General features: G+C 37.2%; 1 protein-coding gene across 1 annotated transcript; it reads right to left on the bottom strand.

Moving 5' to 3' along the window:
• Positions 1-3,340: 3,340 nt before the first annotated feature.
• Positions 3,341-17,801, bottom strand: hpgd (15-hydroxyprostaglandin dehydrogenase). Its single transcript, XM_023299474.3, has 7 exons — positions 17,445-17,801; positions 14,253-14,376; positions 11,232-11,338; positions 11,037-11,133; positions 6,263-6,339; positions 5,149-5,312; positions 3,341-4,804 (listed from the first exon to the last, which is right to left on the bottom strand). The coding sequence occupies exons 1-7, from the start codon at positions 17,535-17,537 to the stop codon at positions 4,681-4,683; spliced, it is 786 nt and encodes a 261-aa protein (XP_023155242.1). The 5' UTR covers positions 17,538-17,801; the 3' UTR covers positions 3,341-4,680.
• Positions 17,802-18,181: the final 380 nt, after the last annotated feature.

The raw sequence follows: 18,181 nt of genomic DNA, 5'->3' as shown, positions 1-18,181 counted from the left end.
AAAAACACTCCAGAAAGGTTTTCTTTGAAAAAAAAAATCATCATGAATTTTGGCGCAAAAAAAACGCCATAGTATACTATGTCGAAAAAAAAATGCGATTTTTCAACATGTTGTAAAAACGTGCCATATGATGAAATAATGTAAAGGAGGCCGTGAAAAACACTCCAGAAAGGTTTTCTTTGAAAAAAAAATCATCATGAATTTTGGCGCAAAAAAAACGCCATAGTATACTATGTCGAAAAAATGTCATTTTTCAACATGTTGTGAAAACATGCCATATGATGAAATAATGTAAAGGAGGCCGTGAAAAACACTCCAGAAAGGTTTTCTTTGAAAAAAAAAATCATCATGAATTTTGGCGCAAAAAAACGCCATAGTATACTATGTCGAAAAATGTCATTTTTCAACATGTTGTGAAAACATGCCATATGATGAAATAATGTAAAGGAGGCGGTGAAAAACCCTCCAAAAAAGGTTTTCTTTGAAAAAAAAATCATCATGAATTTTGGCGCAAAAAAACGCCATAGTATACTATTTCGAAAAAAAAATGCATTTTTTCAACATGTTGTAAAAACGTGCCATATGATGAAATAATGTAAAAGAGGCCGTGAAAAACACTCCAGAAAGGTTTTCTTTGAAAAAAAAAAATCATCATGAATTTTGGCTGCAAAAAAACGCCATAGTATACTATGTCGAAAAAAAATGCGATTTTTCAACATGTTGTAAAAACGTGCCATATGATGAAATAATGTAAAAGAGGCCGTGAAAAACACTCCAGAAAGGTTTTCTTTGAAAAAAAAAATCATCATGAATTTTGGTGCAAAAAAACGCCATAGTATACTATGTCGAAAAAAAAATACCATTTTTCAACATGTAAAAATTTGCCATATGATGAAATAATGTAACAGAAATACATAAAACTACATCTAGTGCCTGCTATAGCACGCTGCTTTGTTGCACTGAACATTCGGCATTACATCTGAACTTGTGTAGATGTGTGTTCAACACTTCCCTTGTTGATTTTTCTAGTGGGAGAAATGACACCTGTTGTTTTGAACAAGAGCGCGGATGTTTGGCTCATAAGATGTAAATGCAATATGAAGGCAGTGGTGAAGAGTACTGTCAGTCAGAGAGCAACGAGAGCTGTTTTTTTTTATCATGTTCATTTGTGAAAAGCTTGATTCACATGTGTATGTTGATCCAGACATACTGAGCAAGTGGACTGCAACTTTCTTAATGTTACGGAACTGGTGTACAGTGACATTACACCTAACCCTTACCCTGCAAATGTTTGAAGTGTCAGACAGGGGTACCTGTTTGATAGCAGATGTCACACTCGTCCTAAATTTAAAACTTTATCCACGACAGCCAACATGCAGTCCTTCACAGTTTCTGAGTCTGTGAACGGCCTCTTTTTCTTTGCCAAGATCCATGACACACGAAGGGAAACTGCTGTGGTCCTTTCCTGAGCTGTGCACGTCCGCTTCATTGTAGTTAGACGCAGTCAAACTCGCCCTCTCATGAGATCTATCGGGAAACTTTGTCCGAAACGCGGCATGTTTTTCATTGTGGTGTCTTGGGACATTATAATCTTTCAGCGCTGCAAAGCACTCGTTGCAGAGTAAACATATTGCTTTGGCGTTCAGATTTGGCGGTAAATAAATAAATACTTGTCAGTCCATGCAGGATTTAACCGACGGTTTTCTTCGCCGATTTGCCGTTTCAAGTTAGAAAAAGACATGCTGCTATTTTCACCTGTATAGAACTGCTAATGTTAACTTTTCAAACACGCCTCTTCAACAACACAATGCAATGTGGGTTAGTTGCTAGGTTACGGTAAGTGTTGCATTCAATGTTTGTAATAATGTTGGAATTTTTGTTAGAACTTGTCAGTGTTGCTCAAAGATGTTTTTCTGTTTTTCTTGGACCCAAGTCCCAATCACTCGGCAGTTGTTTTCGGGCTGCATGTGGCCCGCGAGCTCGCTAAGTGAATAGGGTTGCTATAGGAGAACCTGAGACTTGGAGAAGATCAGTTTTCCATCCAGAGAATGAGTCGAAGCAAACAGACGAAGATCCTCAAAGATGGTTTGAAGACAACAAGGAGGTAGTTCTGGAGTCCAGACCTGAATCCACCCGAGAACTAGAAAAGTTCTGTTGACTGAGGTTCCCTGAGGAACCTGACAGAGTTTAAGAGTTTATAAAGAAGAATGTTCAGACTGATGGAGACCAACAGGATCATTGATGGATCTACTAAAGACTGACTGGAAGACCAAAGTGTATCGACCATGATTCAGCGTTAAAAACAACAAAGCATGAACGATCCATTTATCAGCCAGGGAGACGCCCAAAAACAAACCCTCAACTCTGTCACTAAATAAACAAGTCAAACAGTGTCCAGAGTCCAGAAATACTGACGATCTGCCAACATCTCACTGCAAACCTGTAAATGATTGACTCTATCTGAGCAGATATGATCAAATATAAAGCCATCAGGACACATTAGCAGGCAGCTGATAAGAATCGTTTAAAAGCTGATAACCTGCGACACACTGGCCTGTCCCAGCAGTGGGTTGGACTCTATTTACAATGTTAAACCTGGAAAACAAACAGGAGACCAGACAGATGGAGTTCAGAGTGTGTTATGTGGGACACAAACTAAGTTCAGTGTTTTCAGTCGAGAATTTTTGCATTTTCAGTCTTAAATAAATCATCTTACCTGGTGGAAGTGTTCAGTATCTCCTCCGGTTTGTCCCTTCTGTTGTCCTGCGGGTCAAATTGACCCGTTTTATAGTTTGAAAATGTGGGGGAAAAAAAATTTTCACAGTAAAAACTTCCACATTTTCAAGATTTCTGGGAAATTTTTCAACATTTTTTTGTGGAAAAAAAGAAATGTTAAAAAATGTTTAAGAACATTCACATAAAAATCAACCAAAATCCAGTGAGACTCGTTGGATTTTGGTTGATTGTTATGTGAATGTTCTTAAAGAAAATATTAGTATAAAATAGAAAGTAGAAAATATTATTAAGTTTTACTGATATATATATGGAATCACTTCAGATATTTTTAGGATATTTTTGGAAGATTTGTATTCATTTTTTGAAAATATTTACAATTTTTATTTATTTTTACTTTTTTAAAAAAATTCTTGTCAAATTTGGGAACTTTTAAAAAAACCCAAATTTTTAAGGGAAACTTTTAAGGAATTTTTGGAATTTTATTCCTGAAAATTTAGCAAATTTTTATAAATTTGGGGAATTTTTTGCAGAATTTTTGGATTTTTTTTTTCAGACAAGGAAACACTATTTTTGGTGCCTGTAAATGAAGACAACAGGAGGGTCGTCCATTTTAAACATTTTTATTTCATTTTTATTTTCATGTTTCATTCATACTGTGATCTTTCAATAATTACTGACCAGACTGACATGAAGCATGTGAACATTGATGCTCCTCAGAAGATGAATCCTGAGACCTCTGAGCTTCCTGTAGCACCATCACCAGGACTAAGTTTACATTTGTACATCTGATCATCTTCTAGACACGGTTCCTTCTGTGGAAAAATCCTTTTCAAACACAGTAACACTCAAAGTTTAAGATTCTATTAACTGAATGAATTAAAACCCTGAAAACTTCTGCAGCATCGTGGTCTTCCGAGAACAGATCCAGAACCAAACACGATCAGAGGAGAACCTGAAAGACTCAAACAAGCTCTGAATGCTCATTGATCGAGTTGGTTGGTCAGTGAGATAAACAGCATCATGAGGTGAAGCACGGTGGTGGCAGCATCATGATGTGATGCATGGAGGTGGCAGCATCAAGATCATGATGTGAAGCACGGTGGTGGCAGCATCATTATCTGAAGCATGGTGGTGGCAGCATCATTATCTGAAGCATGGTGGTGGCAGCATCATTATCTGAAGCATGGTGGTCGCAGCATCATCATGATCTAAAGCACAGTGGTGGCAGCATCATGATGTGAAGCATGGTGGTGGCGGCATCATGATTTGAAGCACGGTGGTGGCAGCATCATGATCATGATCTGAAGCACGGTGGTGGCAGCATCATGATCATGATCTGAAGCATGGTTGTGGCAGCATCATGACGTAAGGCACAGTGGTGGCAGCATCATCATCATGATGTGAAGCACGCTAGTGGCAGCATCATGATGTGAAGCATGGTGGTGGCAGCATTATGATCTGAAGCATGGTGGTGGCAGCATCATCATCATGATGTGAAGCACAGTGGCGGCAGCATCATGATCTGAAGCATGGTGGTGGTAGCATCATGATGTGAAGCATGGTGGAGGCAGCATCATGATGTGAAGCACGGTGGTGGTGGCAGCATCATCATGATGTAAAGCACGGTGGTGGCAGCATCATGATGTGAAGCATGGTGGTGGCAGCATTATGATCTGAAGCATGGTGGTGGCATCATCATCATCATGATGTGAAGCACAGTGGCAGCAGCATCATGATCTGAAGCATGGTGGTAGTAGCATCATGATGTGAAGCATGGTGGAGGCAGCATCATGATCTCAACAGGTTTAATTTTCACACAAACCAGAAATCAGCTGTGAAACAATCATTTCTGACACAGTTTGATCCGACCAATCAGAGGCCGGTCCAGCAGTGACATCACGGGATCATTAAATAGAGAATCAATGGAGTCCAGCAGAGTCCGGCTCAGGCTGACAGGGGCTCGTAGGTGTGGAAGTGGATTCCTTTGGAGCAGGTGATCTTCATGACGGCTCCGTTCAGACTGGAGTCTCTGATCAGCCTCATCATCCCCTCAGCGATCAGCGACGGCCTGCAGACAGGAAGGACTTTCAAAATAAAGGAATGGAACTGGAGTTATAAAAATAATTTACTGGTCAAACATCTAGAAGAACCTACTGTAGAACTCCAAACAACTAGAAGAACCTACTGCAGAACTCTAAACATCTAGAAGAACTTACTGCAGAACTCTAAACATCTAGAAGAACCTACTGTAGAACTCCAAACATCTAGAAGAACCTATTGCAGAACTCTAAACATCTAGAAGAACCTACTGTAGAACTCCAAACATCTAGAAGAACCTACTGCAGAACTCCAAACATAGAACCCAACAGAACCTACTGCAGAACTCCAAACATAGAACCCAGGAGAACCTACTGCAGAACTCCAAACTTGCTCATGCTGCGTTTGAAGTCGTCCTTGAACTTGACGAACTTTCCCATGTTGTCCTCGTGTTCCACCGAGTGCAGCAGTGGCGTGTCCACGAAGGCTGGACACAAGACGTTGATCCGGACGCCGTAGTCACCCTGAGAGGACGCGTCCTGAAATGACAAGAAGTCTGAATACGACTCGTACAGCGTCCCCTGGTGGTCCAACCAGGGAGGACAATCGGAGAAGACCACGTTTAACTGTCCAGGTTTAAGGAATACGTGAAGAAACAGGATCAGAAAAATATTGAAAATAATAATAATGAGGAGGAGGAGGAGGAGCCAGTTTACCGTTTTTGTCGTTTTCTGTCTCGTTTTTGTCATTTTGTCTCATTTTGTCTCATTTTTGTCATTTTGTGTCTCGTTTTTGTCAAGTTGTCTCATTTTTGTCATTTTGTCTCATTTTTGTTGTCTGGTGTCTAGTTTTCATCATTTTGTGTCTCATTTTTGTCATTTTGTGTCTCACTTTCATCCTTTTGTCTCATTTTTGTCGTTTTGTGTCTCATTTTTGTCATTTTGTGCCTCGTTTTCGTCATTTTGTGTCTCGTTTTCATTATTTTGTGTCTCATTTTTGTCATTTTGTGTCTTGTTTTTGTCATTTATATCATTTTTGTCATTCTGTGACTCGTTTGTCGTTTTATATCTTGTTTTTGTCATTTTCTATCTTGTTTTTGCCATTTTGTCTTATTTTTGTCATTTTGTCTCATTTTTGTCATTTTGTGTCTGATTTTTGTCATTTTGTGTCTCATTTTTGCCATTTTGTGTCTCATATTTGTCATTTTGTGTCTCATTTTTGTCATTTTGTTTCTAGTTTTTGGCACTTTGTATTTCATTTTTGTTGTTCTGTGTCTAATTTTTGTCATTTTGTGTCTCGTTCTGTGTCTCAATTTTACCTTGTCTGTCAGGTTTCTCAGTTTTGTCGTCTTTCTTTTCTTTTGTGTCGTGTTTTTTCCTCATTTTCTGTCTATTGTCTGTCTCTTTGTGGTCTCGGTGTGTTTTCCTCCAGCCCTATAGCAGCTTATAGTCGTATAAACCCTTTTAGTCTCTGGTGTGTGTCGTCTTACCGCCATGGCTCTGGTGAAGCCGATGACTCCGTGTTTAGTTGCCGTGTAAACCGGCTGGTGAGGAGAGTGAAGGAAGGCTGGAAGACGGAGAGCAAACAGGTCATGATCTGATAGAGAAATTGAATTTAATGTTTCCTCTGTGAGATTTTTCATTGTAATTTTTTCTCCAAAAATGACATAAATTTGTGCAAAATAAGTTTTAAAAAATGACTCAAAAACTGTCTGAAATTACATGAACTCGAACAAAATGGTTTAAAATGGCATAAGAACTGTTGAAAAATGAATTCAAAATGCTTTCAAATTTGTCCAAAATGCCTCAAAAAATGTCTGAAATGACATGAATCTGTGCAGAATTGTTGAAAAATGTACTTTAAGTGTTCCAAAATTTATTAAAAATTATCATAAAGGGACAAATAAAGCTACTGGATGAATAAATAAATGCGGCACGGCTCAGAAACAGAGAACAGAGGAGCAAGTTGTTGGAGATCCATTCAGCATGGTGAAACATCTTTCTACAGATGTAACTATTTATATTCAAAATGACTCAAACTGTGTCCAAAATGATAGGAATTTGTGCAAAATCAGCGTATCAAAAACTGACTCAAAAACTGAAGAAATGACATGAATTCACTTGAAATGGCTCAAAAAGTATCCAAAATATGATAAAGTTGTCCAGAGTTGTTGAAAAAACACATTGGAAATGCTTAAAAATCTGTCCAAAATGACATAAATCTGTGCAAAATCAGTGTAAAAATGGCCAAAAATGACTCACTGACTGTATAAAATTACATGAATTAACTTAAAATGACTCAAAAATGCTCTAAAATCTCATAAACCTGTCCGCAATTGTTAAAAAAAATTTAAAAATTTGCCAAAACGTACATAAACTTGTTCAAAAATTACTCACAAACTGTCTAAAATGTCATAAAACTATGCAGAATTGTTAAAATTTTTTTCTAAATGTCCCAAAATTTGTTCAAAATTAGCATGAACTTGTACAAAATGACAAAAGATTGCTCAAAAATGACTCAAAAAAAAGCCTAAAATGACACAAACCTGTCCAGAGTAGCTGAAAAAACCTTCAAATCTTTCTAGATCTGTATGAAAAATGAACAATTTAAATAGTTCTGTGGAGTCGTTTATTTCTTCTAGTGGTGGAACATCTGTGGACACCTGGAATCCACTTTTTAATTAATTTATTTTTTTTGGTCAAACAACATAAAAAGTCTGAGAAATAATTTTCCTTTTTTTTGCGTTCTAAGACGTCTGAGTTTTGGCTTCACGTCTGTTGTGTTTCCACATCTTTGAAACTTGAACCAAGTCCATCAGACTTGATTTGAAAATGTGGAAAAAAAATATATTTTCACAGTGAAACTTCTGATGTCCACATTTTCAACCTTTTTGGGAAATTTTTGAACATTTTTTGGTGGAAAAAAAGAAATGTTAAAAATGTTTCCAGTGGGTTTCACTGGATTTTGGTTGATTTTCATGCGAATGTTCTTAAAGAAAATATTAGAAGTTTTACTGATATATGTAATCATTTTAGATATTTTTAGGATTTTTTGGAAGATTTTTACTCATTTTTAAAAAATATTTACAAGAATTTTCTTGCCAAATTTGGGGGATTTAAAAAAAAAAAAAAAACTTTTAAGGAATTATTGGAATTTTCTTGCTGAAGGTTTTGCAAGTTTTCAGAAATTTTGGGAGTTTTTTTTGCTGATTTTTGGGATTTTTTCCAGACAAGGAAACAATATTTTTTGGTGCCCATAAATGAGGACAACAGGAGGGTTAATACATCTCAAATTAGGAGGTTACATGAAAGCAAAAATCTATTTTTGAGTGAAAAACTGCTTTTTTTTTTTTTTTTTTTTTTTTAAAGCACATCTGGCTTATTTTAAGATGCCTAAGCTTGACAATCCTGGTAAAATAGAGCTTAAAATAAGTTTTACCAGCTAATTTTGAGATCTCAATATTCTAAATATCATATCTTATTTCAAGAAATCTTACCAAGCCATTTTTCAGTTGTTCTATTGTCAGATTTTTCACTTATTTCAAGGTAAAAGTTCTTTGAAATTAGGTTTTTTTTCTTGTTTTGAGAGGAGCATTTTTTCCCAGTGTGTCCTCCAACACTGAACTCTGTTTCTGTTTTCTTGCCCTGGTAGCAACTCAGTTCTCTCCACCCTCAGCTGCTGATCCATCGTCCTGATAATCAGCAGCAGGATTGGACTGAACTCCTCAGTGAACCTGAATAAAGTCGTCCCAGAGACAGAAAACACCAGAAGCTCTGCTCAGAAAAACCTCAAACCAAAACAAACCCACTTCTCCTGACGAGTCCCTGTTTGTTTCAGGAATGACAGTAATGCAGACACTCTGATGTTATCACTGGGAGTTAGAACGGTTCCACATGTTCCACGTCCTCTAGAACATCCTCTACAGATCCACGAGACTTAAAGCTACAGTCCATGAACACAGCAGCAGAATCCCACATTTAACTCACTGAGGTTCATTTTAACACCCTGAGGAACCAGAACATCATGAAGAAGGAGAGAGAACGATGGAGATGTCTCAGAATTTACCCAAACCAATGGGAAATTAGGTTAAAATGACAAAATCTGATCTAAGACGACTTTAAAAATTGTCAGAAATTACTGAAAATGTGCTTAAAATGTCAAATGTGTCAAAAAAATCCCAAAATGATGTGAAATTTGGCTTAAATGACCCAAAGACACTAAATGACTAAAATGAAACAGAAAACAACCAAAAAGTGGCAAAAAACGGACAGAAAATGAGATGTTAAATGTCAAAAATGAGGCAAAAAAATCACTAAAATCGGACATTAAAAGACAAAAAAAACACTAAAGGACTAAAGTGAAATAGAAAATAAACACAAAATGATAAAGGAGAGACAAAAAATGACCAAAATGGGAGAAGTGACAAAAAATATCCACAAAACAAGAATATAATAATATAAAATGTCAAAAAATGACCAAAAATTCTTCCAAAATGACTAACAGATTCTCTGAATAACTCAAAAGTATTTCAAAATGAAATTAGTCTTGTTTCGGTTTGTTTAAAAGTTTATTTTTAAATGTAAAAAACAGACACAAAAAACGCAAAATGGTTCCAAAGAACCAATGACAACAAAAGACACAAAACAAGAAAAACGAGACAAAAAAATGAGTAAAAACGAGACAGAAAGTGGAAAAAAATGGACTGAAAATGAGACGTAAAATGTCAAAAATGAGGCAAAAAAAAAATCACAAAAATGGGACAGTAAATGACTAAAATGACTAAAACCAACACAAAAACACCACAAAATGGTTCCAAAGATGGATGGAAGAACTACAATGACAAAAAAAGACACAAGAAAAATGAGACAAAAAAATGAACTCCAAATTAGGTTCAAATAACAAAATCTTGTCCAAAATGACAAAAATGTGTCCAAACCTACTTAAAACGTGTCTGAAGTAACTTGTCTTGTTTCGGTTCCTTATTTGTTTAAAAGTTTAGTTTTAAATCTAAAATAACAGACATAAAACAACACAAAAACACCACAAAATGGTTCCAAAGATGGATGGAAGAACTGAAATGAAAAAAAAGACACAAAACAAGAAGAAGTTTTCAGTTGGACTACATCTTCCGACCTGAACGCTGCTTTTTAATCCTCAGAAACATCCCAGAGAAGAAGGAGATGTTTTAATCTGTAATGTTCTCACAGAAATCCTGGAAGGAGAACCAAACACAGCCAGCTGGAACGTCACTCAGGTTCTGGTGTCGCTGCAGTAAATCTGTCAGTCGGTCGGATTTATTAAACCACAGAAATGTTAATGAGTCATTCTCTTTGTTTACTCAACGCTTCAGTTCGTCTACAGGTCAGACGGAGTTACGTTACATAACCAACGTTTAAAGACTCAGGGTGACGCTTTCAGAGGCACGAATGTCACGTATGAGGAAAAGTTTGTTGTGGTTCCTCAGTGTGGCTTCATTTTTCACTGCACTAGATCAATAATTAGAACATTAACAGACAATAACACCAATAACCTGGATTTTAATACACCAATAGATCAATAACCTGGATATTAATGCACCAATTGATCAATAACTTGGATATTAATACACCAATAAATCAATAACCTGGATATTAATCCACCAATAGATCAATAACCTGGATATTAATGTATTAATAGATCAATAACCTGGATATTAATACACCAATAGATCAATAACCTAGATATTAATCCACCAATAGATCAATAACCTGGATATCAATGCACCAATAGATCAATAACCTGGATATTAATACACCAATAGATCAATAACCTGGATATTAATACACCAATAGATCAATAATTCAGATCTTAAGATGCCAGTATAATAATAAATTAGAACATTATCTCTGTCTTGGTAACCTGAGAATTGGTTCTGGTACGGAACACGTTCTTAAAATCATGGTAAATGGTCTGTATTTATATAGCGCTTTACTATACCTGAAGCGATACCCAAAGTGCTTTACATTATACATCACATTCACACACTGATGGTGGAAGCTGCCAGGCTAGGTGCTAACCACGACCCATCAGGGGCAGTTAGGGGTTCAGTGTCTTGCTCAGGGACACCTTGACGTGAGCTCTTTAGGCCAGGGATCGAACCGGCAACCCTCCAGTACAAGACGGCCACTCTACCCACTGAGCCATACCACCCCTACCTACCTACAATAAGTGTGATCAGGTGATAAAGTGTATTTTATTGATTATTGATTATTGGTTCTTGTTACCTGCCATGGAGGAAACATTGATGATGGTTCCCCCCTGTTTGCCGTATTCTTTACTCATGTGTTCTAGAGCCAAGTAGGTTCCTTTAATGACCGACGTCTGCAGACACACAAACACAGGAACCTCAGGTAATCATACAGCGTTCCGTCTAAATGAGTAGAACCCGATGTTTCCTGAAGGTTCTAAGTGGAACCCACCAGGTTGACCTGGATGGTTTTCTCCCAGTTCTTCTCGTTATTGATCCCGGCATTGTTGATGACAATGTCCAGTCGACCGAACTGGTCCACGGTTCTCTGGAAGGCGTCTGAGAGAACACAGGAAACAGTCATTTAAGTGTCTTAGAACATCTGAGAACAGTCCAAAGCCAGCAGAGAACGTTCCACAACGCTGGCTTTACAGTACCGACAAGTTCTAATAAAGATTCAAGGAACATTTAAAAGTTAAGTTGGATGTTCCATGATAACAAAAGAAGAACGTTCTCAAAGGATCACCTAAAACACGATTTCAAGATTTTATTAAAGCTTCAGAAGACAGAACGTTTATTATTAAAGGTGTAACATTTTCATTTTTTGTTCTATTGTTCTACCAAATAAAGGATGTTCTCAATGACAGAATGTTTATGAAAAAAGAACGTTTTATAATGTTCCTGTAACAGTGATATTCTAGAGGTGGAACATTTTGACTTGTTGTTGAGGGAACACATAGAACGTTCTACCAAAGAAAGGATGTTCTCATTAACAGAATGTTTTTAGTGCAGAACATGTTATAACGTTCCTGTCATCTGATATATTAGAGGTGGAATGTTTTAACTTGCTGTTGAGGGAACATAGAGAATGTTATAGAACGTTCTATCAAAATAAAGGATGCTCTCAAAGACAGAATGTTTTTATACAGAATGTTTTCTAACATTCCTCTAATCTGATATTCTAGATGTCGAACAGTTTAAAGGATATTTATCATTTCAAACTACGTTCTTATGAGGTTAAAAGCTATGATGGAACATTTTAAAATCAGAGGATGTTGTCAAGAGTATGTTCCATGATCACAAAAGAAGAACGTTCTCAAACTAACATTCAAGATGTTCTCAGTGACAATGTTTTCAATGCAGAACATTTCAGAACGTTCATGTAATAAGATATAATAGTGGTGGAACAGTTTGGCTTGTTATTAAGGGAACAAATAGGATATTATAGAATGTTCTACCAAATAAAGGACGTTCTCAATGATAGAATGTTGTTATACAGAACGTTTAATAACATTCCTGTCATCTAATATTCTAGAGGTGGAACAGTTTTAAGGATATTTTTAATTTCAAATTATGTTCTTATGAGGTTAAAAGTTAGGTTTGTTTTTTTTGCCACTTTGCAGCCAGAATTTGCAGCATGGCTCGGAAACAGAGAACAGAGAAACAAACTGTTGGAGATCCTTTCAGCATGGTGGAAAGCTGATGGTGGAACGTCTGTCTACAGTTGATGGTGGAACTTCTTTCTACAGTTGATGGTGGAATGTCTTTCTACAGATGATGGTGGAACGTCTTTCTACAGTTGATGGTGGAACGTCTTTCTACAGATGATGGTGGAACGTCTTTCTACAGATGATGGTGGAACGTCTTTCGGCAGCTGATGGAACGTCTTTCTACAGATGATGGTGGAACGTCTTTCTACAGTTGATGGTGGAACATCTTTCTGCAGCTGATGGAACGTCTTTCTACAGATGATGGTGGAACATCTTTCTGCAGCTGATGGAACGTCTTTCTACAGATGATGGTGGAACGTCTTTCTACAGATGATGGTGGAACATCTTTCTGCAGCTGATGCAGAGTAAAGAGGAAATAAATATCTGCAGTGTGAAGCCACAGAACGACTTCCTGATATAAATAGTCGCCACGTTCTCGCTGTCTGATGTCACTTCCTCTTTCATCAGGAGGAAGTTCTTCACAGCGTTTCAAGTTCTGCGAAACCATCATCATTTCACAACTCAGCAACTCAAACCGAGAACACTGACAGCGTCTCAGACAGAATCATTTTATTACAAAAAACGTTCCGAGAAAGATTTTGCAAAGTTCTACTCGTGTTTTAGTTCCCAGAAGGTTCCTCTTAAAGGCAGGACGACTAAAATGTCTCCTCAGTGACCTCTTATAGAGAACATTCTGTCATCTGAGGTCTCAAGAACATCCTAAAGACGTTTTCTAAATGTTGCACGTAGAAGATCCTTCCTTTAGTAGCAAGTTCTATAATGGGTTCCATCAACAAAAAAGCAAAATGTTCCACCTTTAATACACCTTTAATGATAAATGTTCTGTCTTCTGAGGTCTCAAGAACATCCTGAAAACGTTTTCTGAATGCTGCTTTGAGAACATCCTTCCTTTGTTATAATTGTGGAAACATTTTATGGAGGACGTTCCCTCAACAAAAACACAAACTGTTCTAAGTGTAATATATATAATTACATGAACGTTACTAAACATTGTGTGAAGAACGTTCCATCATCTGAGGTCTCTAGAACGTCTGAAAAACATTTTTTAAATGCTGATTTGAGAACGTTGCTTGCTCTTTATCATTACAGGAAGTTCTGTAAAAACTAGGCTAGGACTCGAGAACATCCTGAAAATGTTTTCTAAATGTTGCATGGAGAACATCCTTTCTTTGGTAGAGCGTTCTATAATGGGTTCCCCTCAACAAAAAGGCAAAATGTTCCACCTTCAATACACCTTTAATGAAGAACGCTCTGTCTTCTAAGGTCTCGAGAATGTCTGAAAAACATTTTTTAAATGCTGGTTTGAGAACATTCCTCCTTTGTTATACAAGAACGTTTTGTCTTCTAAGGTCTTGAGAACGTCTGAAAAACATTTTTTAAATGCTGATTTGAGAACATTCCTCCTTTGTTATACAAGAACGTTCTGTAATCTGGGGTCTTGAGAACGTCTTGGAATGTTGGTATGGAACATTTTGTTCTTTGTATCATTACGGGAAGTAAAAAAACAGGCGAGGACTCGTGAACATCTGGAAAACATTTTGTGAAAGCTGGTTTGACGTTCCTTCTTTTGTTATCATGGAACCTAATCTGGGTTCCTGAGAACGTCATCTGAATGTTGACGCTAGAACATTATTTTAACTTCAGAGGAACATTAACGGAAATATTCCTAAAACGTTTTCTTTAATTTATTAGAACTTAACGTTAGCCAGCGTTGAACATTCTCTGGGTTCTCTAAACATTACCTGTCAGTGCGTTGCCGTCGGAAACATCACACTGGATGAAGGAACTGTTCCCTTCTCCGAACTCGGCGTCCAGCTGTTCCTTGCACTGTTCTCCACAGGCCTGGTTCAGGTCCACCACTGCCACCTGCAGAACACAGAACCGTCAGAGAACCCGACTTCTCCCACAGAACTAGAACCACTGCAGGAAGTTCTAGTGATGGTTCTAAACACGTTTTACCAGCTCAGAAAGAATCTTTGGGTGTAAAAACTTTAAAAATAACATCAAATATGAGTAAAATTATTCTTTAGTTGATTTAAAAACAGGAAAATGTGGAAATTTATGGTTGAAGATGTAAAAAATGAAGTTTTGTTTGTAAAAATAATGATTTATGATGAGAACATTAAAAGTTTATTTTTTATTTTAGCTTCTTAGAGTCAACATGGAAATTAATATGTATTTCCAATGAAACTCTAATTTTACTGTGTAACGTTACATAAGAATAAATTAATATGAATAAATTAATATGAAATAATTTCATTTTTAGCTGATTTTAATACAGTATCAATGATGTTGTTTAGTAAAGTTGATGTGAATATTATTTAAAATATTGTGTTTTTATTTAACCCTTGTATGGTGTTCGGGTCTGTGGGACCCGTTTTCATTTTTGTATCAAAGAAAAGTAATACGACAATTTTTTATTTCAAACTCAGATTCATTGGCCTTGGCTCATTTCCTGTGAATAACATATATCATAACTCATTTTCAATGATCGCACACTGTACACCCCCCCTACACATTTATATTACATACAGGATGTTCGGATCTACTGGCCCAATGAAAGTGTGGAAATTTTAGGTCCTGTGTACCTTCACTCTGTCCTCCTCCTTTCTGGGTCTCCTCTGTGTGTGTGTGTGTGTGTGTGTGTGTGTGTGTGTGTGTGTGTGTGTGTGTGTGTGTGTGTGTGTGTGTGTGTGTGTGTGTGTGTGTGTGTGTGTGTGTGTGTGTGTGTGTGTGTGTGTGTGTGTGTGTGTGTGTGTGTGTGTGTGTGTGTGTGTGTGTGACAACATTGGAATTGTCCGTCCTTCCGTTCCCGCACAAGGTTGCAGCATCGTAGCAAAATTCAAGCACCAACATCTTCTCTCTTGCGGGAACAAATCTGTATTTTCTCAAACTCTATCCCAGCTGCGAATTAGGGCCAGGACACAATAAATATAGCTTTGCCAGTGTGGTTCCTTATTACAACTGATCAGATGGCCAAAAGATTCTCTGCTCAGAGGGCCTTGAAACTAGTTTTGGAAGAGAGGGAAGCATTTGATAATGACATAGAGGAAGAAATTTCAGAATCTGAGGATCACATTTCTGAAAAGTCAGGGTCTGACAGTGACATGAGAATGAGATTGAGCATCAGCTAGCTCCCAAACAAAGATGAGCCACAGGATCAGTCCATCAGCAGCTAGTCCAGGACCAGCCAGTCCCAGGACCAGAACAAGCCACAGTATAACTCTGCCCTTCATCTGTTGTATGGGCTGGTATGAAAAGACAATGTGTTCAATGGTGCTGATGTGTTGTCTTGGCTGACATGGTTACTGTATGTGTCCAGCTTGTGTTGCATAAATTCACCTGAATGGGTTAAATTTCGAATGAAGTTCAAAAAAACAAAAGTCAGTAGTTATGAAAAACCTTCCTTCATTTGTAAATGTTTTTATTTTTTCTACTCTTACCGTGATTAGAATTGATTTTCTTTTTACATTACATTTTATCAATGAAACAAACAAAAAACGAGTAGCACTTTAATTCATAAATGTGATCTGACAAAGGTAAAGAGCAAATATTTATCATTTATGTTATTTATATTGCTTGTAATTGGAATGAGGAAAACATCTGTTGAGTATTTTAACATAAAATTATTTGATTGTGTTGAACTGAAAACCCCAAAATGCAACGGGTCCACCAGACCCGGGAACACTGGCTGTGTAACAAAAATATGAACACCACACAAGGGTTAAACTTTTTAAACTAAACAAAACTAAACTTTTAATAACATTCACATCAAAATTCAGTATTTTTTAATAAACAACACTATTTTTTACTATATTTAAATCAGCTAAAAACGTAATTATTTACTCAATTTAAAAAAAAAAAAATGTACATTAAGGCAAGAAAACCTGTCAATATTTTTGACAGTTATTTTACAGATTTATGTTTTCTTCTAGAACAGAGAATATCAAAGCAAGACACACAAAAGGAAAAAATAACATTAATTTACATGTTAATTCTCAAAAAGGAAAATAAAAAACTAAACATTTCATAATATTCACAACAAAAATTGTTTTTTTTTAAAAACTAAACTACATTATTTTTACTGTATTAAAATCAGCTAAAATCTGGTTATTTTACATGATTTAATTCTTATTAAATGTCAAACAGTAAAATTAAACTTTCTAACTTTTAATCTTCAGTCTTACTCTTTAATTTTAAACTTCCTATTTGATATGAGCCCAAATCTAACTAATGATCAGAACTTTTACTGTTTATTTGATCAGACGGTTCTGCTCTAGTGTCTCTGTTTACGTGTTCTAACTGTCAGAGAACCTGGAAAACGTTGTTCTACAGGCTGATGAAGTTCTTATTATTTTTGCTGTTTATTTGATCAGACGGTTCTGCTCTACCGTCTCTGTGTGTTCTAACGTTGTTATACAGGCTGATATATAAATAAAGTTGTTCTAAGTCGGTGACTAGTTGTGGTTTTGGTTCTCAGAGCTGCAGCAGAGTGTGAAGAAGTTTCTCACAAACTGACTCTAAGGTGAACTTTTCTTTCCTGGTTCTCTTTAGAACATAAAGAGGCTTCAGAGTTCTAATCTAGACTGACTTCAACCACGACTGGAACACAGGTCACTGATCAGACGTTCCTCTGGAAGGAAAATGAGTTGAGAAGAACCCTCAAGTTAGAACACTAAGGAACAAATAATAAAGAACCAACAGTAAAGAACAAACAGTAAAGAACCACCGGTAAAAAAAACAAATATTAAAGAACCAACAGTAAAGAACCACAAGTAAAGAACCAGCAGTAAAGAACCAGCAGTGAAGAACCAAGAGTTAAGAACCAACAGTTAAGAACAAATACTAAAGAACAGACACTAAAGAAGAGACAGTAAAGAACCAGCAGTAGAACCAGCAGTAGAACCCCCAGTAGAACCAGAGCCGGTACCGACCTTGGCTGAACTCCGCAGCAGCTCCTGGACCGCCGCCCGGCCGATGCCCTGAGCTCCCCCGGTCACCAGCGCTACCCTCCCGGCCAGATCCATGCTGCTCCGTCGGTGTTCCTCCGCCGTCTGCGGGTTCCGGGCTGGTTCCTCCCCGCTGCCCTCCTCCTCTCCGGGGCTGAGAATAATTACCTGGAACACCTGAGCCGTGTTTGTTTAGAGGAAGCTCCCCTCAGCTCCACGTTCTCCAACGTTCTCTCTAATTGCTGTTACACAACGCTCAGGTCTGTGCACGTCGATCTTCACACTGTTGACACAAATGAAACCACAGCCGCTCAGCAGGCATGCAACCGGACCGGTTTACCGGAGAGAGCTCTCCGTTTGCAGAATAAACTTCCTCCTCTAGAACCTGGACACACACACTTCTGCTCTGAGGTTCTTTAAAGCAGCAGCGCCTCCATCCGGGAGAACTGAGCTGCAGCTAAAGAGAGAACAGCTTTTTTATTTATTCATTTATTTATTTATTCATTCGGGCTGATGGGATTTCTCTCTAATAAACCTGGAGTCAGGATCAAAGTAATTTGTCTTTTCTGACAACAATTTACAACAAACAAACAAACAAACAAAACCCCCCAGAAAAACAAGACAATTCATTAAAGTTGCTCTATATTAACTAAAGTTGCTCTATATTAGTTAATGTTGCTCTATATTAGCTAAAGTTGATATTATTGGTTGAAGCTGCTCTC

This window comes from Amphiprion ocellaris, chromosome 4, assembly GCF_022539595.1.
Source record: "Amphiprion ocellaris isolate individual 3 ecotype Okinawa chromosome 4, ASM2253959v1, whole genome shotgun sequence".
Taxonomy (NCBI): domain Eukaryota; kingdom Metazoa; phylum Chordata; class Actinopteri; family Pomacentridae; genus Amphiprion; species Amphiprion ocellaris.
Note: the sequence above shows the minus strand (reverse complement) of the source record. Positions and strands in the feature narration are given on the sequence as shown.

Bases quoted from the DNA above. Each gene is read 5' to 3' on its own strand.
- hpgd (XM_023299474.3), bottom strand. From the start codon at position 17,537: ATGGATCTGGCCGGGAGGGTAGCGCTGGTGACCGGGGGAGCTCAGGGC. The intron at 11,134-11,231 runs GTGGGTTCCACT...GTGTGTCTGCAG, and splicing joins AAACCATCCAGGTCAACCTG to ACGTCGGTCATTAAAGGAAC. The intron at 4,805-5,148 runs GTAGGTTCTCCT...TCCTGTCTGCAG, and splicing joins AGCAAGTTTGGAGTTCTGCA to GCCGTCGCTGATCGCTGAGG.